This window comes from Mobula birostris, chromosome 6 (assembly GCF_030028105.1).
Source record: "Mobula birostris isolate sMobBir1 chromosome 6, sMobBir1.hap1, whole genome shotgun sequence".
Classification (NCBI taxonomy): domain Eukaryota; kingdom Metazoa; phylum Chordata; class Chondrichthyes; order Myliobatiformes; family Myliobatidae; genus Mobula; species Mobula birostris.
In genome coordinates, this window is record NC_092375.1 from 128,796,166 (window position 1) to 128,819,403 (window position 23,238).

Sequence of the window (23,238 nt, forward strand, 5' to 3'; positions counted from 1 at the left end):
GACACAAAATAATCAAACCAATCCAGGATTAAAGTGAATCTCCAGAACACTGACTGGGAGATTACTGGATTGTTACAAAACCCACACAGTTCACTAATGAGGAGGGAAATCTGTCTCCTTCCTTCAGACCTACCAATGTGGGGGATTCCTATCTGTTTCCTGATTTCAAGCACAGTTAAACAAGGACAATAAATGTTGCCTCTTCCAGCAATGTCCAGTCTACTGAGCAAATAAATGTACACTCAGTACCTTTATTAGGTACGTCTGTGCACCTGCTCGTTAATGCAAATGTCTAATCGGCCAATCATATGGCAGCGACTCCATGCATAAAAGCATGCACACCTGGTCAGATGTTCAGGTCAAACATCACAATGGGGAGGAAATGTGACCTAAGTGATGACCGTGAATGATTATTGATGCCAGGTGGACGGTTGGGTACCTTAGAAACTGCTGATCACCAGAGATTTTCACACACATAAGTCTCTGAAGTTTATAGAGAATGGTACAAAAACCATCCAGTGAGTGGCACTTTTGTGGGCAAAAACACCTTGTTAATGAGAGTTCAGAGGAGATTGGCCAGACTGGTTCAAGCTGACAGGAAGGTAACAGTAAATCAAATACCTATCTGTTACAACAGTGGTGTGCAGAAGAGCGTCTCTGAATGCACAACACGTCGAAACTTGAAGTGGATGGACAGAAGACCACAAAGATACACTCAGGACGTCCCTAATAAACTGGCCACTGAGGGTATAAAGTAATGGCTTCTTCTCTCGGCAATATATATTAAGGCAACGTGAAGAACAGCAGCCCGTTCCTCAAACAATATTCCTTGGCTAACCCAACATCACCAAAAAGCAGGGAACCTGATGTCTGCAGTGCCCCAAAGTGTAAGAGTTGGTCATACTTTCCAAAGCAGTTGGGACATCCTAAGATCCTGGACAGCACCAGGTAAGTGCAAACTGTTACTTTCCATCATCCACCCACATCACTGGCTTCATGCAGCAAGCCTGCCCGCCCTCCACCCTCTGTACTCACCCAGGGGAATATGTAAGGCACAAGTTTAGGGACACCTGGGCAGGAATCTACTGTCTGGTATCCACGTGTTTCCCTGCACCCCTCAGATTCAGCAGAGCTGAAGTGGCGTCAAGGTCTCTTATCTCCCGAACCTCTCCTGCTGACCATAAATGGTGTGGATGTGCCACTGAAAGGGACCTTGTGATCTGTGGTAAACTGTGTCCTTCAGGGATTATTCGCACCAGTCCATGGTCTCCTACCAACCTCTCATTGACATTAATCACTAAGGAGAAGCATGTCCAGAAAAAGCTCTGAAGAGCATTAAGGCATTCCCTGGGACACTACGGTGAAATGTTCACTGACTTTTTAAAATTGCAACGTCTTCATATTGTGACATAGGTGACTATTTGGCCCATTGAGTCTATACCAGCTCACAGAACAATTTTCCCTGTAACCTGGTCTTCTTACATTCTTAATAACATCTTTCAGATTCATCCACTCATCTACACACTGGGGTCAATATGCAGGGGCCAATTACCTTACCGACTTGCACACCTTTGGGATGTTGGAAGAAACTGGAGGACCTAGCTGAAACCCATGTGACCAACATAGAACTGCATACAGAGAGCACCGGAGCTTGGGATTGACCCCATGTTCCTACTGCTCTGAGGCAGTAACTCTATTGACTGTACTTTTGTCATTCATGTCCATATGAGCCAATTATAAATTTCAGGATTTCTCAAGGCCAGGGCTACTGTAGACATGTGACAAGCCTGACTCCCACAGGTGGGACATGCTTTTGGTGGAAAGCCTTGTGAAGATCCTGTCTCAGCCCAGCTGCTCCAAGTAACCTGCCCAGTCCTGTACCTCGGCTTTCTGCAGCAGACACAACAACCATAAGACATAAGAGCAGAATTAGGCCTACAGCATTTAGTCTGAACATTCTGCATCCCAGTGGAATACAATAAAAGTGATTTTTTACAGGGGTTGTTTATCAAATAGTCAATTCTCTTTGGAAAGGCTGCACCAAATTTGAAGTAATTTGTCACAATAAAGCTGCTTTGCTCATTTAGAAAGTATCAAATAATTGAAAACACTTGCTGGATTAGAGATCGGAGATTTTCTTTGTATATTAAAGGGGTCCATGCACCTGAACGGACAGGGTTATCCAAAGTGTTTCACATTATTGGGGTAATTCGAAGCAGACAACCAAACACTGTCAAATATGGCTGACTGGCACGTTCCAAAGTCTAGGACTATGCGCTGAGCGATGCACTGAATCTTGTTAAAAACACTGTGGGGGAACACTGCTACACTGGGCATCCCTGCCACTGCGCACTGAATGTTCAGCCCATATAAAAACCCCCTGCACATCCCTGCCACTGCGCACTGAATGTTCAGCCCATATAAAAACCCCCTGCACATCCCTGCCACTGCGCACTGAATGTTCAGCCCATATAAAAACCCCCTGCACATCCCTGCCACTGCGCACTGAATGTTCAGCCCATATAAAAACCCCCTGCACTTATGTGAAAGAAAGCTCACCATCGTGCTATGTAATGTAAGTCTCACAAACAGACAGAACGCCACCTCAAGAAGGCAACATCCATCGACAGATTCCTACCATTGGCCTGCACAACCCTAATCACTAACTCAGTACGGCAACACTGTGACCACTCTGTATGCAGAGGACTTCTCCTTCTAATAATATTCTTTCTTGTATAATGTTTAATTTACGTTCAATTTGTGTTTTATTTTCTTGTGGATGTTCTGCATCAATTGCTACATGCCTATGATGCTGCTGCAAGTAAGTTTTTCATCACACCTGTGCATGCATGTACTGTATTTGTGCATACAACAATAAACTTAACTTTGACTTTGAGTTAGAGTGAATGTCCTCCATTGTAAATTTGATGAATAAAGTACAGTTTTGGGAGCGAGAAATAGTCGGAAGCTGGTGTGAGTGGTCTATTCCCCCAGATACTCAGCAAAGTGTTGAGTGTCAACCTATCACCGTGACTTTAACACAATTGTAATATACCATTGCTACAGAACTGCTGATCCAAGCGACATAGGGAGACAAGGGAGGAGCCGGTATTTATCCATTCAAATACACATTGGATAAACTTGCTCCCAGAGACATTACGTGAGACATGACACATGGCGAGACCAACAGGCTTTGAGGTGAGCAGGTGACTTTCACAGAGGCACAGAAAGCTACCATGTTATTTTGACCTTTGTCATTCCTATTTCTTAAGACTTGGACAATAACAGTGCATCCAATACTATTCCATTCCCTTGAAACTATGGACCTCTAAAAGTTTTCCCCTACTGTGGATCTCTCTGGTATTGTAAATTAATTGATGGAAACAAATTGCTCCCATTTGTGAATGATTGTCAACAAACAGCAATCAGAAATGAAAGAAAAAACTAAGTGGAAGATTATATTTTCTTTTCCTACCTGGCATATTCTGTGTGTGCAGAAGGTCAAAGGGTACGATTAAGAAGTGGTGTCTGAGATTCTCCTGGCTAGAGTGGGAATATTGTATGAAGCTGGTCTATCTAAGAGCCCACCATTCCTCCAGTGATGTCACTAGTGTAATCTCATAATACACAGGCCTGTGTCATCTGTAATGCCACAGAAACGTTACGACACAGCACCTCGCATTATGATATCACAGTACCACTGCAGTGTCACTGTGATGTCATAGCGGGGGGGGCGCGGGTATTGACACAAAATGGCAGACTTTTCATGCAGGGCTTTTAAAAGAACTCTGACTTTGTGAACTCAACCATATCCGGGGATGCTATACTGGAGTGACTGTTTAACTCCCAGGTGACCTAATGTACTATGCAAATCCATGGGCCGGTGCATGAAAACGCAGCAGATGCCCCTCTCAGAAGCAACAGCACCTGGTAAAACACAGATCAATTTTAAAGGAAAATAAACCACAGTAGTGTTCTCTGAAAGCAAGGATGCCCAAAGTTCACCGTTACTTTTAGGACTTCTGAGTTCTATACACACCACCAATTCAACATGCCAACATACCTCAAGTCCCACTTCCAGGCACATGGCCTTAACAAAGAGTAAAAGGGACATGGACTTGTATTTCAATAGTCTCATTCCAAATCACTTTGCAATCAATTAAAACATTTTAAAATATTGTCGTGGTCAAAATGTAGGGCCTCACTGCATAGCAGGATGCCACAAAACTAAGATCACCCCCAGTTCAGTGATGTCAGTTGAGGGTTGTAGGTTGTTTAGGACGGACTCACAGTTATGCCCAACTTGTCTGTGCTAATCAAGAGGCCTATCTCAGCTAGCCCCACTTGCTTGTATTTGGCCCATATCCATCTAAACCTTGCAACTTAGGAAGAGCTCCATCAAAATTTGCTGGTATGAGATCTTTCACACTCACCCAAGATGGCTAATCTTTCACTCAAGATGCATCACTGCCCTGAATCCCCTCTGCAGCCCCAGCAGAACACCCAGGAACATCAGTCTACGGTTCATCCTGAAGTCTCACAGGGCAAGGACCAAACCCAGTAACTCCAGACTCAGTAAAGCACACAACCACGGTCAGGTGGATAGGGTGAAATCTTCAGAAATACCTCCCTTATCTAGTGCTGGTGATTATGTGGCAATCACATGATAAATTAAGGTGCAGAGAATATGAATTACTGTGACATTTGGATTAAGACTGCTTTAGAAAGCACATTTGATAGTAAGGGATCATGCACTTACTGTGAGCAGTGATTGATTGCCGTGCTGAATCATTAACGGCCTTTTGTCAATGGAAGGCAATGTCACGCTGCTCACTGCAGACTCAAATTACACCCAAACCAGCAGATGTAATTCTTTGCATTTTCCTCTCCCTTGGAGTATATGATTGCCATTAGCACAGAGCAAACTCCTCTTCTAGTTAATCGCTGGCAAAATCCCATTTCAATCAAATCTTTCCAAAGACCAACTTCATGTTGACATTTAGTTCTTGTCAAAACTGGCAATCAAAATGACATCATCATCTGGTGACAAGAGGTGCAGGGGGTGGTGGGCTGTATTGCCAAGGCTCTGAATGGGTGCCCTTAGCAAGTGCAGAAAAGAACTATACAAAGTGAACTGTGTGTGTGTGTGTGTGTGTGTGCGCGTGCGCGCGCACGCACGCACGCACACACACACACACACATCAGTGAATAGTCATGGTTTGTCGGCATGTGTCAATATGTGAATGTCAATAGTACGCCTGTGACATAGATTGTATGTGTGCTTGTTTGTGTTTGCCGATATAGGGGTGCATCAGAGTCTGTGTGTCAGTGTTTTTTTGTCCATGTATGTACCTTGTTTATGCAATTGGTGTCGGTCAGTGGTGCGTGTGTCTTTATTCACATACATGACTGTGTGCCTGTACATATTCACGTTACGCGTACACGTGCTTGTCTTTCTGTGTGTGAGCACTGTTTGCCTGGCCTGAATGCTATTAACATTGGTGAGACCCAACGTAAATTGGGAAACCGCTTTGTCAAGCACCTCTGCTCCGTCCACCAAAAGCAGAATTTCCCAGTGGCCAAACATTTTAGTTCCTACCCCAATTCCCATTCTAACATGTTGGTCCGTGGCCTCCTCTTTTGCCATGATGAAGCCACTCTCAGGGTGAGGGGCAACATCTCATTCCATCTAGGTAGCCTTCAACCTGATGGTATGAACATTGATTTCTCCTTCTGCTAATTCCCCTCCCCCGTTTCCCTCTTCTATTCTCCACTCTGGCCTTTTACCTCTTCTTATTTCACCTCACCTGACAATCATCATCCCCTAGCGTCCTCCTTCTCCTCTTTCTCTGATGGTTCACTCTCTTCTCTTATCAAGTTCTTCTTCTCCGGCCCTTACCTTTCTTTCCCCCCCTACCTTTTTATTCAGGAATCTCCCCGCTTCCTTTCCAGTCCTGAAGAGAGGTCTCAGCCTGAAATGTCAACTGTTTATTCATGTCCATAGATGCTGACTGAAGCAACCCACACAAAATGCTGGAGGAACTCAGCAGGAGAATTCTCATGTTGATGGCAACACCCTACCCCTGGGTCAGCTAACACAGTCAGGCTGCCCTTAACCTGCCCTTAAAATGTGACCCTTGTTCTGGCATCAGCCTGATGATTCTTTGCTACAATCTCTCTAAAGCCATTATGCCCTAATCCCAGCCCAGAACTGAACCCCTGACCCTCAGTGTAGGTGTAACTACAGCTCTGTGTTAATATCAATCCTACCCCACCATCCTCCCTCCAAATACGTCACAGTTCCTGCACTGGTGGTCTGGCAAGGAGAATGTCAGTTTGTCCGTTTGCTGATTCACATACAGAAAATGGCTTAACTCATTCCCCTGTCAAAGGAAGAGTGAGTGTGTGTGTGTGTGTGTGGGGGGGGGGGGTTGGGGAGGAGGGTGGTGGTGAATGGCTAGTGGCCTCCACAGACAGCAGCCCCTGATTCACCAGCCTGGGCTTGATTCAACCAGCCTCTCATGGATGACAAGTCCATCTCCTGACCTTATCTGCCCTATTGTCCATGATGCCAAGGAGTTAAATAAATATCTTTCCTCTGCCTGTCAAATCCAGCTTGCTGCAAATCTCCAGTTCCCTTTGCCTAGCAGCTGTGTGGTTTTCAGGGAATTTTCTCCCCGAATCTCACACACCTCTTTGACCAGGCTTCTCGTCAAACTGTCGGAGAATCAGGCCATCAAGGTTTCTTCGATAATACCCCTGTGAAGCTCTCACATTTTTCCCTGTCAAGTGCGAGTTGCGTGCTTATTAATACAAAAAGGCAGCATTTAATACTGATTCACTAACCACCCCTGGGGAAGGTGCTATTCCTGACAGGAAATAAGGCAAAAAACAAGTTCACAGAAATCTTGAAAGAGACATTGGCTTGATTTTGATCTCGTCCGAATGACTGGGCCAATATATGGTAAGTGGAGTTGAATGTGTGGAAGTGTGAGGTCATGCTCATCAGTAAGAGGAATCAAATTGTAGATTATTCTGTAAATAGAAAGAAGGCATATGGTGCATTGGCCTTCATCAATTGTGGGATTCAGTTTAGGAGCCGAGAGGTAATGCTACAGCTATATAGGACCCTGGTCAGACCCCACTTGGAGTACTGTGCTCAGTTCTGGTCGCCTCACTACAGGAAGGATGTGGAAACTATAGAAAGGGTGCAGAGGAGATTTACAAGGATGTTACCTGGATTGGGGAGCATGCCTTATGAGAATAGGTTGAGTGAACTCGGCCTTCTCTCCTTGGAGCGACGGAGGATGAGAGGTGACCTGATAGAGGTGTACAAGATAATCAGAGGCATTGATCGTGTGGGTAGTCAGAGGCTTTTTCCCAGGGCTGAAATGGCTAGCACGAGAGGGCACAGTTTTAAGGTGCTTGGACGTAAGTTTTTTTATACAGAGAGTGGTGAGTGCATGGAACGGGCTCCCAGCGACGGTGGTGGAGGCGGATACAATAGAGACTTTTAAGAGACTCCTGGATAGGTACATGGAGCTTAGAAAAATAGAGGGCCATGGGTAACCCTAGGTAATTTCTAAGGTAAGGACATGTTTGGCACAGCTTTGTGGGCCAAAGGGTCTGTATTGTGCTGTAGGTTTTCTATGTTTCTAACAATAGAGTGAAGCTCAAAGGGATCTAGGTGTTCTAGTTGCACTGGGGGTGACCTTCTCATTTATAAAATTATGAGGGGCTTGGATAGAGTATAGAGTACAGAACCTTTTTCCCAGATGGAAGACTCTAAAACTAAAAAGCATAGGTTTAGGATGAGAGGGGAATGATCTACACGGGGATAGGAGAGGAAAGTTTCTCATACTCAGAGTGCTGTTATCTGGGGTGAACTGCCAGACGAGGTGGTGTCAGGAGCAAATACAATCACAACTTTGAAGAGACAATTTTACAGGTACTTGGATAGGAAGAAAATATAATCAGGTTGATGTAGTTTAGCATCTGGTTAGAAAAAACGAGATGGGCCAAAGGACCTGTTTCTGTGCTGTGAAGCTCCGAGGGCCACACAGTCACTTGTACTTTCCTACACTTGGAACTCGGATTTTTAACTGGAATTATACGACATGGTAGCTGTCATAAGCACTGATGAAGGGTCCCAGCCCAAAGCATCAACTGTTTGCTCCTCTCCATACATGCTGCCTGACCTGCTGAGTTCCTCCAGCATTCCGTATGTTTAGCTCGGGAAACTGCCGCCCTTCCCGTTGGGAGAATGCTGCAGTACATCAGGTGCATGGGTTTATTTTCCTTCTCAAGGTTTCACAAGTCTGCCTGATGACGCCTTACAAAGGCACAATTTTCAAACCATGATGCGCAAGATGGATCTATTTTCAAATGCAAAGTTTGTGTTTGAAAATGCACGACAATTAAATGTGAATTACTCACCCCCCCCCCCCCCCACACACACATACACAAAACTCAAGTCTATTTGCCCTGTTAAAGGTGCTTGGTCAGCAGGAGGCAGGAGTTTATCCAGCATCTGCCAGCCAGGAGCTCCTTAGATTTCTATTTACAATACCTCCAACAATGTACCATTCAGTCCACTGGGCCTAACCTGGCTCTTCCATCAGTCCCATTACCCCACTCATTTCCCTGTAAACCCATCTCTTATGTTTATCAACACCCCACTTGATTCTCACACCGTCCACCTACACGCGAGGCAATTTATAGCAGGCAGTAACCTCCCAACACACCTTCAGATCTTCAGGACGTGGGGGTGTGGGGGGGTGGTGGAATCAGAATACTCAGGACACAAAGAGAACATGCAAACTCCACACAGACACCAGAGACAAGGGACATTTCCGTTGTCTGCTTCTTCTAATAGCGGCCCGACAATTCTTAATAAAACATGACAATGTCTTTCACAGACAGGCTGGGATTGTTCTCACTAAAGTGCAGAAGGCTGAAGTGATGGTCTTATAACTTTATCAGGGGCATAGAAAGGGCAGATCACCACAGTCATTCCCCCCAGGGTAGGGGAGTCTACCATCAGAGGACATACTGTAGGTTTATGCTGAGAGAGGAAATATTAAAAGGGACCTGAGGGGTAACTCTTTGACATGGAGGCTTGGTGGGTATATGGAGTGAGCTGCCAGAGGAGGTGACAGAGGCAGGTACAATCACAGTGTTTAGTAAACATTTGGACAGGTACATGAACAGGAAGGATATGCGTCACATTCAGGAAAATGGGAAAATAGACAGGCATCTCAGGTATCATGGATGAATCGAGCCAAAGGGCCTGTTTCCGCGTTGTATGACCCTCTGAAATCGAATAATGCTACGTCCCTCCATGAAATTGTAAGGTGGGACATCACAAGTGTTTGACGAGCTGAAACGGCCACCCTACAATGAACACATTTGCCCAGCCTGGATTCAACATAAAACCTCTCAAATATAAACAATTGTATCCAATTCCTTAGACCATGAAAGGCTTCAGAAGCAAAATTATGAAGTTGCTGAGGGGAGCTGAGCAAGTCGAGGGACATTATTCCCACTCAGTATAATCATGTCCTGTTAGAATGTGCTTGGATGCCCAAATTTACATTCAACATATTTTTGTCATCAACAGATATTAAAGGATACGGGGCTTCAATTGACCATGATCTGAGTGATCAGCAGAATGGGTCTCTTTATTTCCACATCCCAATCTGTGTCATACCCCTCGCTCACTGTCAAATCATCATGAATTGTTTTGGAGTGTTGGTGAAGTGTTGGTGAATCCCACAGGTAACATTAGTGTGTCTGACTTCTTGTCCAGCTATGGATGGTATTGGATGAGGCGGTGATGGGAACCAAGAATCATAACTAATAAGGGATCTTTCTCAACTCTTAATGTTAGAAAGTTGGAAGAGGTAGTTTATAAAGGCTTGAGAAAAATTAAGACAGCTTGAGGGAATGAATATCGACAATCATGAAAGCCAACATGTATTGCCTAGAATTACCCAGCATTAAAAGCAACCACTTTATATTAAATTTCAGTCTGTTCCTAAACAAAAATGACCTCTTAGGGAATTGTGATGCACTTCCTCGCTTTCTTAAAAAATATTTTTCATAGATTATGATGGCCGATTCTTTTCCGCCCAAGATTGCCCAAGGTATCAGCAAGAAAAGTCTTCACAAAGCCATTCCTTCCCAGAGAACTGCAGAAGGCTTGTCCTTACAGTCTGCCTTGTACACTACAGTGCGGAGATCTTGCACAATCAATTCTCTCAGAAGAAGGGGGAAAGGTACACGATATTTGAGATCGTCACTTTCTTTTTCTTTTTCTATTTATAATCCATAGGTGCGATGTTGAGTAGAGAGAGAAAAAAGTAGCAGGCATTCCCATGGCGATTGCAGTGGAGAGTGCAAGTAGAGCTGGCGATATGAATAACCTTTCTCGGTTTGGTTTGTTTTGTTTTAAGGACACTCCTAGCAGTGTGTTCTCTCATCTTCCTTCCCCATTTTTATAGTGAGCCCAGGCTCCACACCAGTGACATAGCCGTTGGGGAAGTGGACGTTTACCGAGTGAAGGCTCTTCTTGGCTGCAAATCCGTAGCGTTGGCGGTACAGCACCATGCTCAGAGAGACACAGAGCAGCACTATCAGAGCGCCTCCTCCCGCCATAATGTAATACCAGAAATTGGGCATGGGTTGCGCTGACACGGACTCCACTGTGGGTTCACTCCCCGCAGGGCGCTCTCCTGGTGGAGAGACACAAAATAGCGCTGGGAACCAATCTCAATGATTGACAAGAGCATGCTCAGTGGGCCTGGTGCATCATGGAGTATGCCGTCGCCATCCACTGGATCCCTGCCGAGGTGGAAGAGTAAGGGTGGAGGTATGGAAGGAGAGGTGTTCACTAGTTGGCAGCCGCCTCACACTTGAATGTGGTGGGCCACCTCTGCCGGGGTAGCAGGCACAGGTCAGCGCTGCCCAGCTCTTCTGAGCATTCAAAAAGGCTACCCTTCAGCTGGGCAGGTTTCCATGGCGATGGGCCTGGGAATCTCCCAGAATCCTCCACAACCACAGCAGGAAGTGAGGCCTAGCAAGACCCCATGATGCACAATGGCTTTGTTTCTTTTGTTACTGCGCAAAGTTGTCAATGACATTAAAAAAAGCACATCCTCAATCACAGCAGCAATCAGAAGGCACTCTTAAAAGAGATTAAATTACCCTGATAGGCCAATCAATTAGAGACTAAAAGACTGAAACTATGTTGTGCCATGAGTGTACAAACACTTGGTATACTTAGCCAAATCACCCCTCGCTGCTACTTTTCAGAGGGAGATAACCTGTTTTAAGACAAATCAATTAACTCCTCTGTAAAAATGGAGCGAGGGGGGGAAATTTCAGACAAATTCATCAAGTGCTTGTCCCATAGACTAATTGGAAAACACTCCTATTTTGACAGCTTCAGGTTACTTTTCGCTCTTTCAATATTGTAGCAAGCCTAACGAGGCCCTGTGAGGGCCTTCAGAAATGGAGGCATGCCCCTTACATTCGCACATGCACTTCCATACAGTTAAGTACCTCCAAATGGCTTTCTGCCTGTTAGTCACTAGCAGCCTCAGATATGGTACAGCACACTCACCTGTTGGTGTCTCACTCGTGTGGATCCCGGGAAAGGCACTGACGGGCTCTGTGAATAAAATATAAGCAGTGTTAGCCCTCTGGATAGCCAGCAGAACTTTGCTACAGAACTGCGAGGCCAAATGTCAACGAGTTTGATCACACGGAAAGGAGACAAGTTCTTGTGCACACGTTTGGGAACAAACTTATGTGGGGATGGCACAGAACAGTCTCCACACAGCCATTCCTTCCCAGAGAACTGCTGAAGGCTTGTCCTTTCAGTCTGCCTTGTTCACTACTGTGTGGAGATCTTGCACAAACAATTTTCTGGCTGGAGGCACAGCACCAGTGACGTTGGAGCAATTCTGGCCTCAGCCACTATCTTCTCTCTGTGACCACGTGGGTGCTCCTGTCCCCTCCCGGATGCCAATGGGTAAGAGCATTGGGGGAGTGGGGAAATGGGATGAGTGTATGAGTAGTGTGAATGGGCAGCCTGCTCCCATGCAGTACGTCACATCCTGCGCTGACTTTGTGATGGTGGCCAAATTGGGACAAACCAAGAGGAATATTTCAGCTGATTCTGCAAGTGGGCTACAGAGTAAAATCCAAACTGTCTCTTTTTTTAAAAAGCAAAGCCCTGCCTGCCCTCAAACTTGGGGAGTTATTGGCAACGGCTCACACTAATTTTAACCTCTCAGCTAACATCATCTCAGACCAGGCTATCAGTTCTTTAACTTCATAGCTATCCATGTGATCATGACAAGTACAAGCAGATGGCCATGTTTCAGATGTTAACGTGCTCATTAACACCAAGCAGTTGGAAATCACTTTATGTGAATGTTTAGCTTGTCATTCTCTAGACAGTTCCCATTACCACCCAAATGTCTTGCCGATGACATTTCTCTGTGCCCTAGCTGAGTAATATGACCCTGTCCTCCTCTCCCAGAGCACCACTCTCTCCTTATCCTGGGCCAGTACAGAGCACAGAGCAGACTGACCCCAGCCAGATTTCCTTGGTTACAGCAGTAACGACATCACTCTGTGATCATGCTGTGGGGGTGAAGGCAGCACCAGGCAAGAAGTGGTAATGAGGCTGAGCCAGATGGGGACGTACTGGTCCATCATCATGAATTAGTGAGAAGATCTACTCGTATTTATCTATTTATCGATGCAGTGCGGAGCAGGGCCCTTCTGGCCCTTCAGGCCAGGCTGCCCCAACAAGCCCGCAGCCCTGATTAACCCGAACCTAATCGCGGGACAATTTGCAACGACCAACTAACCTGAGGGAGGAAACCGGAGCACCCGCACGTTCCACGGGGAGAACGTACAGATGTTCCTTACCGAACAGCTCTGGAATTGAACTCTGAACTCCAGAATGCCCTGAGCTGTCATAGCATCGGGCTTTCCTTATGATGTATGGAGGCCATTCAGCCCATCAACTCTGGATTCCCATCCATCACGAGGGGCGATTTAGAACGTGGAACACAGAACACTACAGCACAGGTTGGGCCCTTTGGCCCATTATGTTGAGCCAACCTTATAACCTACTCTAAGATTAAGTTAATCCTTCCCTCCTACATAGCCGTCCATTTTCTGTCACTACTTACAGTTAACTGACCAATCAGCCCAACTTTGAGGCAAGGGAGGAAACCAGGGCAACTACATTGTCACAGGGAGAATGTGTTAACTCCATGCAAACAGCATCCCAGATCAGAATCGAACCCAGGATTTTAACTCTGTGAAGCAACAACCTCACCTACTGATCCACAGCACTACCCTTGATGGATTATCTTACAAAATTTACCGACTTTTCTCTGATCCCCTTTGCTTACCCTCTCCCTACTGGCCCAGATAAGTTGCAGCTGATGAAAAGGCTCGGGTACTTACGAATACAGTGATCGAGCGATATATGCGATGCTATAGCAATGTCGTCAATGGCCATCTCTCCACTAACACCTCTGCCTACAATGCCTTCAATGATGACCTGGAAAGAGAAGGGAAGTAAGGTAATAGAATATTAAGAACTTCTTCATCAAACTACAAATGGGCTTGATTACATGAAGGATCTAATGCCGAGCGTTTATAAAGCACTGGTCAGAGTGCATTTGGAGTATTGTGAGCAGTTTCGGGCCCCTTATTGAGCAAAGGATCCAGAGGGTCCAGAGGAGGTTCACGAGAATGATCCTGGCAATGAAAGGGTCAACGTATGAGGAGCATCTTATGGCTCTCGCTTTGCACTCACCGGAGTTTAGAAGAATGAAGGGGGATTTCATTGAAACCTATCGAATATTGAAAAGCCTAGATACAGCAGGCGTGGAGAGGATGTTTCCAATAGTGGTACAGCCTATCTCTACCCTTTACGGATGAGAAGAAATTTCTTTAGCCAGAGGGCAGTGAATCTGAGAAAGTTATTGCCAAAGACCAGCCATCGAGGCCAGGTCATTGGGTCTAATCAAAGCAGAGTTTGATGGGTTTTTGATTATTAAGGGCATCAAACGTTATGGGGATAAGGCAGGAGATCAGGGTTGAGTGGGAAAATAAATCAGCCGTGATTGAATGGTGGAGCAAACTCGAAGGGTCAAATGTTCTAATTCTGCCCCCTGTGTCGTATGGGCTGGTAGTGTACAGTAACCATAACCTAGGTAGCAAGTTACCTGATAGTCACTGTTATATCCTGGCAGGATGACCCTTCCTTCTTTCCACTTGTCACCCTGATCTCCCCTCAGCGACCAGAGCATCAGGTCATCTGGTCTCTTCCTTAGCAGTACCCGGAGCACGCCAACACCAGCACCGCGCATCCGGTACCAGAACACCATGCAGCGGTGGCTGTTGATGGGCGGCACCATGGGACTGAGTAGCCTGGCGTGCTGTCCTTCCAGCAACCGGGAGGTTTCGATGTGCAGGTAGTTCCATTTATCTGGAAAAAAGAGGGAGATGTGTGAAAGGCTCCATACTGCAAATACTTTCTTATTTGCATTATGCTTTCAGGGGCTAGAGGACTACAGTTCAGAAATAGGCCCTTCAGCCCACCTAGTCCATGCTGACTTGATCTTCTACCTATTCCCATCCACCTGCACCCTGTTCATATCCCTCCACCCTCTCTCATCCATACACAGTAGCTATCTAAACTTCCTTTAAATGTTGCAATTGAACCCATATCTACCTCTCCCACTGGCAGCCGGTTCCGCACTCCCACTACCCTCTGAGGGAAGAATTCTCCCCTCAGATTCCCCTTAAATATTTCACCTTTCACCCTAAACTTATGACTTTGGAATCAGTTGGTTGAATTGTGAAGTATCGTGTGCTTCTTGGAGTGCAACATCAAGTACACGTTAAACAAATACACGCACAGGCGTCTTCACTCTGTGGGCCACTTCTTCAGAACGAAGACCATCATGCTCGATCTCAAGGGATAGCCACGACAACGATGACCTCTGGCTTCAGTCTCGCTCAACCAGTGGAGAAAACGCCTGCATGCACTCACCTTGTCTATTACCCGCATAATTTTATTCTGAGCAACACCCTAAATGCTGGAGGAAATCTGTGGCTCACATAGCATCTATGGACAGGCAACGTTTTGGGCCAAGACTCTTCATCAGGACTGGAAAGAAAGGGGTAAGAAGTCAAAATAAGAAGGTGTAGGGAGAGGAAGTGGTACAAGCTAGAAGGCAATAGATGAAGCCAGGTGGGGGGGGAAGGTGGGTGGATGGGGGAGGGGGGACAAAGTGAGAAGCTGGGAGGTTATAGGTAGGAAAGGTAAAAGGCTGAAGAAGAAGGAATCTGATTGGAGAGCACAGTGAGCCATGGGAGAAAGGGAAGGAGGAGGGGCACCAGAGGGAGGTGAGGGACAGGTGAGGAAAAGGGAACAGCAAAGAGGGGAGCCAGAATTGGGAATGGAAAACCTATTCAATGTTCCCCTATAACTCAGGCCCTCAAGTCCCGGCAACATGCTTGTAAATGTTCTCAAAGGACAAGTAAATGAAATGGTTTATGAAAGGATGAACTCCACTTTGCCCCTTGGATAAAGATCAAGGATGTGAAAGGACCCTGGAATGAAACAGTGTAAAGATCCCAGAAAATTGTAGGGCTGGAAGAGGGAGCAGAATGGTGGAAGGACAAGGCCATGGAAGAACGTAAATATAGTCAACACCTCATATTTGGTCTGGGTCGCCTCCAACCTGAAGACATGAAGATGGATTTCTCTAAGTTCTGGTAATTTCACCCCTCCCCATCTCTTCTTTCCCAATTCCCCATTCTGGCTGCCCTCTTACCCCTTCCCTTTTCCTCATCTGCCCATCACCTCTCTCTGTTGCCCCTCCTCCTTCTCCTTCTCCCATGGTTCACTCTCCTCTCCTGTTAGATATCTTCTTCTTCAGCCCTTTACCTTTCCCACTTATCAACTCCCAGTTTCTCACTTCATTACCCCTCCCCTGACCACCAAACTATCCCCTCTCCTAGCTTCACCTATCACCAGCAGGTGGTACTTCCTCTCCATCCACCTTCTTATTCTTGCTTCCCCCCCTCCCCCGCAACCTTTCCAGTCCCGTTGAAGGGTTTTGGCCAGAAAAGTCACCTGTTTATTCCTCTCCTTAGACGCTGCCTGACCTGCTGAGTTCCTCCAGCATCTTGTGTGTGTCACTCAAGATTTCCAGCAACTGCAGAATATTGTGTGTTTTTGAATACGGCCGGTCATCTAAAATTAGCTTGTGAGGAGGGAATGTAGATTGATTTTGTTACCAGCCAGTAAGGTGATGGAAGGTTGGGGAAGAGCGGACTTGTCTGAGCACTGACGCAGCCACACTGAATTAATGACAGGGCCTGACAATACAGGAAGAGAGGGAAGACATAAACCAGACTGCTGCTGAACTGCAAATGTAAAACTAGACCACAAGTTATTGAAAAGCAGGAGATACTGCCCCTTCAACTTGCCTTTAGTTTGACTTACCCATATTGTGGTAGTGGTTCAGTCGCAAATCTTCCACCTTCGGGCTCCCAGAGTGAACGGACCACTTGGATGGGGCTAAAGGATCATGTGACCACCCACACAGCTCACTCTCGTGCGCGTCCCCGAAGCTGCAGTTGAAGCCCTCGATGCTGGAGTTGATCTCTGCAGAGCGTGACGTTAATCCTTCATCAGGATGTGTATTCACTCCCTTTCCAGCTACAACCACCACCCCGACCCACCGCCCACAACCCACTACCCGCCACCCACCACCCACCACACCAGTCAATGCCATCAGTGGTCAAGGTACCAATGTTCCACCACTGCTTCTCATCCATGTTAAACTCCTCTCCCTTCCTTCCCAAGGGAACAGGGTAGATTAAACACCACAGATCTACAGTGAGGAGAGAGCCGTAGCTGCAGTGAAGAGTAAGCCGGATGCTTTTGTGAAGGTGAAATAAGGGGAGCGAAGCGAATACTCAGTGGAATGTCAACACTATTTCTGTACATAGTTACAGTACAACTGGAATGGGCCCTTTGGCCATGATGTTTCTCTGAGCTCTTTAAACTTTAATTAAATGCCTAACAAAATTAACCCCTTCTACCTACACGGTGTCCATATCCCTCCATTCTCTGCTCATTCTTCTGCCTATCTACGAGCCTTTTAAATGCTGCTATAGTACCTGCAATAGGCAGGTACAATAGCAGGGAGCACGTTCCAGGCGCTCACCGCACTCTGTACAAAATAAAAGCTTGCCCCTCCCCTCCCACATCTCCTTGGAATTCGCCCCCTATTACCTTTAATGCATGTCCTCTAGTGTTAGATATTCTTCTATGTGGATGGAAAAATTTTCCTACCCCGTCTACACAAACACTTGGCAGGTCAGGTGTGAGGGCCATTGATCGCTAGGGTGTATCTGGCTGGCTAGGCGGGTGTCCCCCTCCCTTCTCAACTCCATGTGCACCCCTCCAGAAGCAGCGTTTGGCCACAGAGGATGTCCCTCTAGAAGAGGACCACTCTGCATATCGGGGTCTATGATGTAGCTAATCCACTGTAGGATAAACCTTCAGGAAGAACCAAATTCCGTCCTTCCCTACTCCTGTAACGCACAGCAGCCCACCCTCAGAACAGGCAACTCTCCCAGTCGGCCTTCCTTCCAGTGTCACTTTCAGTGGGAATAACCAGAATTAGTTCTGCAGACCTTCCCCCCCCCCCCGCCCCCCAGTGAATTCAGACATTATTCCAATTACCAGACTGCAAAGGTCAAAAATGGAGAAACTCTTCCATCCATCATTTGTTTTCCATTTGTTGAAAAATAAAAGGAAAAATATAAGACTATCATCCTCCAATGAGTTCTGTAGCTCACATCTCTGCTGCTGGGAAAAAATTTTACGGTTAACCCTTGAAATCGAGTCCTGTTGAGGACTATCTAACATGACAACTGGAAAGGGGAACATGATCTTTTAGAGTCCTTAATGGTAAAGCTACCTCTCCAACAGAGGTCCTAGTTCCTTAGGGAGTGTGTTTGTGCAGACAACCCCTCCATTTCTTAATGTGAACTACTTTCTTTGATTGCAAATCCCTTTGCAGCTACTTTTTTTAAGCCTAAGGTCTGACCTTAAATATGCAGGAAACTGATCGAGCAATTATTACAGGAAGTCTTGAAAAAAGGTTTGATTAAAACAAACTATGTGTAGGTCAATACAACAGGTCTTAGTGGTGATTGAGGGAGAAGAGTTGGAGAAGAGGTAGGGGGAGGGGAGAAAGGTGTGAAGTCGAGTTGGAGAGGTATTACTCATGGAACATGAGGAAGAGAGACAGAAACCATGTCAAATTTCAATGCCTCCTACTGTCACTATTGAAATGGGGGCAAGGGAGGCAAATGTGGGGGAAATGGTGCAGAACCTGAGGGATCTCAAGCTGGGGAGTCAGCAATAAGTAATGGAGTTTGTGCAGATGAAGTTGTAGGTGACATTGGAGAGGTCTAATTTGGAGCATTGTGTGCACATCTGGTAACCCACCTACAGGAAAGATATCATTAAGATTGAAAGAGTACAGAGAAAATTTACAAGGATGTTGCCCAGACTTGAGAACCTGAGTTATAGAAGGTTGAATAGGTTAGGGTTTCATTCCCTGGAGCCTAGGAGAATGAGGGGAGATTTGATAGTAGTATGGAAAATTATGAGGAGTCCAGATAGGGTAAATGCAAGTAGGCCTTTTTCACTGAGGTTGGGTGAGATTAGAACTAAAGGTCATATTAAGAGTGAAGAGTTAAGGGAAACCTGAGGGGTAACTTCTTAACTCAGAGTGTGAAACAAGCTGTCAGCAGAAGTGGTGGATGTGTGTTCAATTTCAATATTTAAAAGAAGTTTGGATAAGTACATGGAAAGGGGGATATGAATGGCTATGGTCCAGATGCAAATCAATGGGACTAGGCAAAATAATAACTTGGCATGGACTGGATGGGCCAAAGGGCCTGTGTTTGTAATATAGTGCTCTACAACTCTATGACCCTACATTGACAAAGTTTCTTCCCCTGCCTTCCAGATGCAATGGGACTAAGGGATGGCCACACCAAACTTTGTGCCAAATGGGGAAGAGCCACCTCACAGGCACAACACTGCCCGTCGTTCATTTTCCCATATTATTAAATTACTTGCCCTCCCTGCCTTTGGACCTGTGTCATTCGCCATCACTGGCAGAGCTGCCAGGATTCAGGGAGGCACTTGACAAACACTGAGGTGGTCCGGCCCTGATGCCAATGAGGGGAGAGAATGAGAGACTGGACACATACTTACGCTGGAGAGGGTGTGGGGAAAAAGAGGTCAGGGAGATCCCAGGAGTACAGAGATTACATTGGCGTCAACAGCAGCAAGGAGGGAGACCATGGAGAACTTTCAAGTGGGAAGCATCAGTGGGGAATCTGAAGGGGACAGGTTATTGCTTTTCTGACATTGCTTGTGGTTAAGAGCATAGTGGTGTTACCTAGCCATCTTCCTGGCCCACTCTAGCCATGCAGACCCTCTTCAATCAATGACCCCTCCCACTGATTACCATGGTTACTACATAAGCAAAAAAAAACAGTAAATTGGTCTTCCTATCCTTCACCTGCCACATTTAAGGTCAGAAGTGACAAAATAAGATTCTGTTCACATTTAGATCTCAGACATGTTCCCAACTCACTCACTTACAAGGGTGTGTTGGTGGCTAGAGTTTCTCTGAATGTGTTTTTAAACATGGTAGACATCGGGACTGGCTGTATTTGCAGATCACTGAGTATGTAGAATGACTGGCCTAGTATCTGTTGGCACTTGTTGGAGACTTGCGCCTGCTTTCCTTCGTTTGTCTGGACTACAGGCTCGTGTTCTTGGGTTGCTGTTCCTCTGAGCTATTGCCCAGTGACTGGCCCATCACTACTGTGAACAGTCGGCCTTGTTTCTCTGGTTTACAAGTAAACATTACTCTAGATTACTGGCCTCTGGACTATTGGCTCGTGCTTCTCCCGTATATATTTTACAAGCCTTTAGGCCCTGTGTTCATCAGGATGCTTGGCTGACTGCTTCTTAAGGACGATCTGCCAGACTCGAGCTGGCATTATAACTGCGGTATATGAACCAGAAGGAGATATCTCATCCTGCTATTGTCTGAAAAGAAACTGAAACCCATATATCTATACTGCACAGCATGGTGACATGGCAGCTAGTACAACACTTTACAGCAACAGCTGTAGGATCAGGGTTCAATTCCAGCCACTGCCTGTCAGGAGTTTGTACGTTCTCCCTGTGACCACACACATTTCCTCCAGATTTTCCTGTGTTCCGAAGGTGTACAGATGAATAAGAGTTAGTCAGCTGTCGGCATGTCATATTAGTACCAGAATCGTGCCGCCATTGTGGGCTGCCTCGTTGATTTGATCTGACACAACATGACGCACTTTACTGTATGTTTCGATGTACATGCGACAAATAAAGGTCATTTCTGTCTCTTCAGACCTTTAATCTTTACATTGTGACCTGAACTTTCTAGGCAGTTTGGCAGGTTGCATAAGCTGCACAAAACGAGGGGGTTCCTCTCCTGCTCTGTTCATGCTGGCAGAAGGGCAGCATCGTAACACAGTGCTTACAGCGGTAGCTGTGAGACCGGGGTTCAATTCACACTGCTATCTACAAGCAGCTTGTATGATCTCCCCACACAGGTTTCCTCCCGCCTACCAAAGGATGTACTGTTAGACATGTTATCTTTGACTGAAACATCCATGTGTTGTTATTGTTGTGATTCTGGCATGTAATAGCACTCACCGACCACATGGGGGCCGATCATACAGGCAGGATCGGCTTCATCCATGCAAGGAGCCTCGGTGGCGTTCTCCGTCCCCCACTGCGTGGACACAACGGTGGCAGCAGACGTGGTGGTTGCTGGAAAAGACAACGTATTCTCAGTGACCTGACTCTCAGACCTGTGCGGCATTTTTCTTCACAGCATTCAAAATGTTTGCACCCTCTCCCTGCGAGCACACAGATTTCCTCCGGGTGCCTCCAGTTTATCCCCCACCACCCCCCCCCCACCCGCGCGGGGCTGGGAGGTTAATCGGCCACTGTAAGTCGCCCTCAGCGTGTAGGCGAGGGTTAGAATCTGGGTGCTGTTACGTAGAACGGTACAGAACAGGTTCAGGACTGTCTGACCACTATGTCTGTATTAACCATGATGCCTATCCTATCTGCTTGCACATGAATGGTATCTCTCTATTCCCTGTCTGTTCATGAATCTGTCTAAATGCCTCTGAAACGTTGCTCTTGCATCACCTCTCCTGGCTGCGCGCTGGAGGCTCCTACTACCCTCTATTTAAAAAGCCTGCTTTAACCCTTCCTCCTCTCATCCTAAAGCATTGTCCTCTAGTATCTGACACTCCTACCACAGGGAAAAGACTATATCTATGCCTTCATAATTGTATAAACCCATCAGATCTCCCTTCAGCTCTGACACTCCAGGGAAAATCCAAGATTGTCCCATCTCTAGCAATTTGGCGAGCCACCTCACACCCTTCCTGAGAAATTAATCCAAGTTTGAAAAGGAAATGGGGAGGATGCAAAGAAAAAGAATAGTGGATGCGAGCAAATTGGTGCTTGATGGTTGGCATGGACTCAGTGGGGCCGTGATGCCTCAACACCAGTTGTGACACCTTGTCGAAAGGCGGAAGGGTCAAAGTTTTCACAACAATGAACACAAAGGGGCGAAGAGGGGAGGTGGAGGAAAGTTGAGATGTTTATGAATTCCAGAAGGTGTGGCCTAGACATGGTGGCAAACACTGGACTAAAAACACTGGGAGCTGTTTTTGCAGCCAGAATTGAAGGAACAGAGAGATCCCTTTAGATTGGAGGAGGTTACATCATTGAAGGAATATGTATTTCAATCCATCATTGTTTGCCAACTCCCAGCATTTGGATTTCTCATTTTGATTAATCTTTCTGCAAATGCACTTTATACAAACTCAGCTCGGATCTTACACTTAATTATATTATAATGGCCTCCTAACAAATTGACAAATGATTACCATTCTGTAACAGAGTGAAATTCTTGCAAATATGCTCAACATGAAGTCGAGTCATATAAATACAAGTATTGTTAGGACACAGTTAATATACACACACCCACACACACACACACACACATACACACACACACACACACACACACACACACATATAAATACACACACGCACACACACCCACACACACACACACACACAACAAAATCTGTGACTAATTTAAAACAGAACGAACTCTGAATTTATATTTAAAATTATGGTGCCTGGTTTGTGTCTAAACTTCACGTCAGGAAAGGTGGAAGGAATTAAAAGACCGGTAGGTTTTCTGGGTAATGTTTACCATTCCATATTAGAACAAGGTTATTATAAATATGAATGAATCTCTTTATTTCATAGTCCAACTTGGCACACTATCAAAAATTGCCTGCACCAAATCACTTCTTAATCACAATAGCTTTTTAAAATTGCCTCAACGGCCTTGCATTAAATCACTGCTGAAAGCGAACTCCTGCCAGTTTCCCAGAATATCTGGTCTCAGTTCGGTTAACAGAGGTTACGCATCCTCATAAGCAGTTGGAGAGAAAACACGTAAGGCGATACTCGTCGACAAAAGGACCTAAAAACCCATGCTGACTTTTCAGTGCCAGGCTGAGGATTCCAGTTTCAGAGTTATTGTCTTTTAAAAGAAATGCTTTCATTTTCATACTTTCTTATGACTTAGATGGAAGTAATTCTGTCCTTGAAATCTATGCAATCCCATCAATCCCATCACCCCCTCCCCGATTTCCATGTGACCTCGTCCCTTTCACATGCCTTTGAACTTCTGATCTTTCTCCCAATTCTCCTGCACGAGGGATAATTGACAGAGGCCAGCCAACCTGCCATAAGTGGGAGATGTTGTTACTGCCCGACTCACAGGGTGGGGAACTGAAGGGAAGAGAACGAAAGAGAAATGCAACTCAGGGTGGCCCAGGTTGCCCCTTGCTCAGTGTTATCACTTAGGATGGATACAAAGCAGTGTGGATTCACGGCCAGGGGTTTAGCTGGGCAGGGAGTGACTGGGTCCTATCCCTTTGCCCAGCATTGAAGAAGACATCATTATTTAGCGGGAAGGAAAGTAAAGGATTAGGAAGGAAGAAGTGAGGGTG

General features: G+C 45.9%; 1 protein-coding gene across 3 annotated transcripts in view; it reads right to left on the bottom strand.

Annotated features, from left to right (window-relative positions):
* Positions 1-23,238, bottom strand: part of LOC140199356 (neuropilin-2-like) — a 102,537-nt gene that overhangs the window by 11,280 nt on the left and 68,019 nt on the right. For 2 of the 3 annotated variants that reach the window (XM_072261287.1, XM_072261289.1), the window contains exons 11-15: positions 20,843-20,959; positions 16,547-16,708; positions 14,256-14,518; positions 13,489-13,585; positions 11,624-11,671 (exon numbers count right to left, since the gene is read on the bottom strand). In XM_072261287.1, coding sequence (XP_072117388.1) covers positions 11,624-11,671; positions 13,489-13,585; positions 14,256-14,518; positions 16,547-16,708; positions 20,843-20,959 — 687 coding nt within the window. Of the gene's footprint in view, position 1; positions 10,734-11,623; positions 11,672-13,488; positions 13,586-14,255; positions 14,519-16,546; positions 16,709-20,842; positions 20,960-23,238 lie in introns of those variants that run through there. The other variant, XM_072261288.1, reaches the window with a different exon arrangement.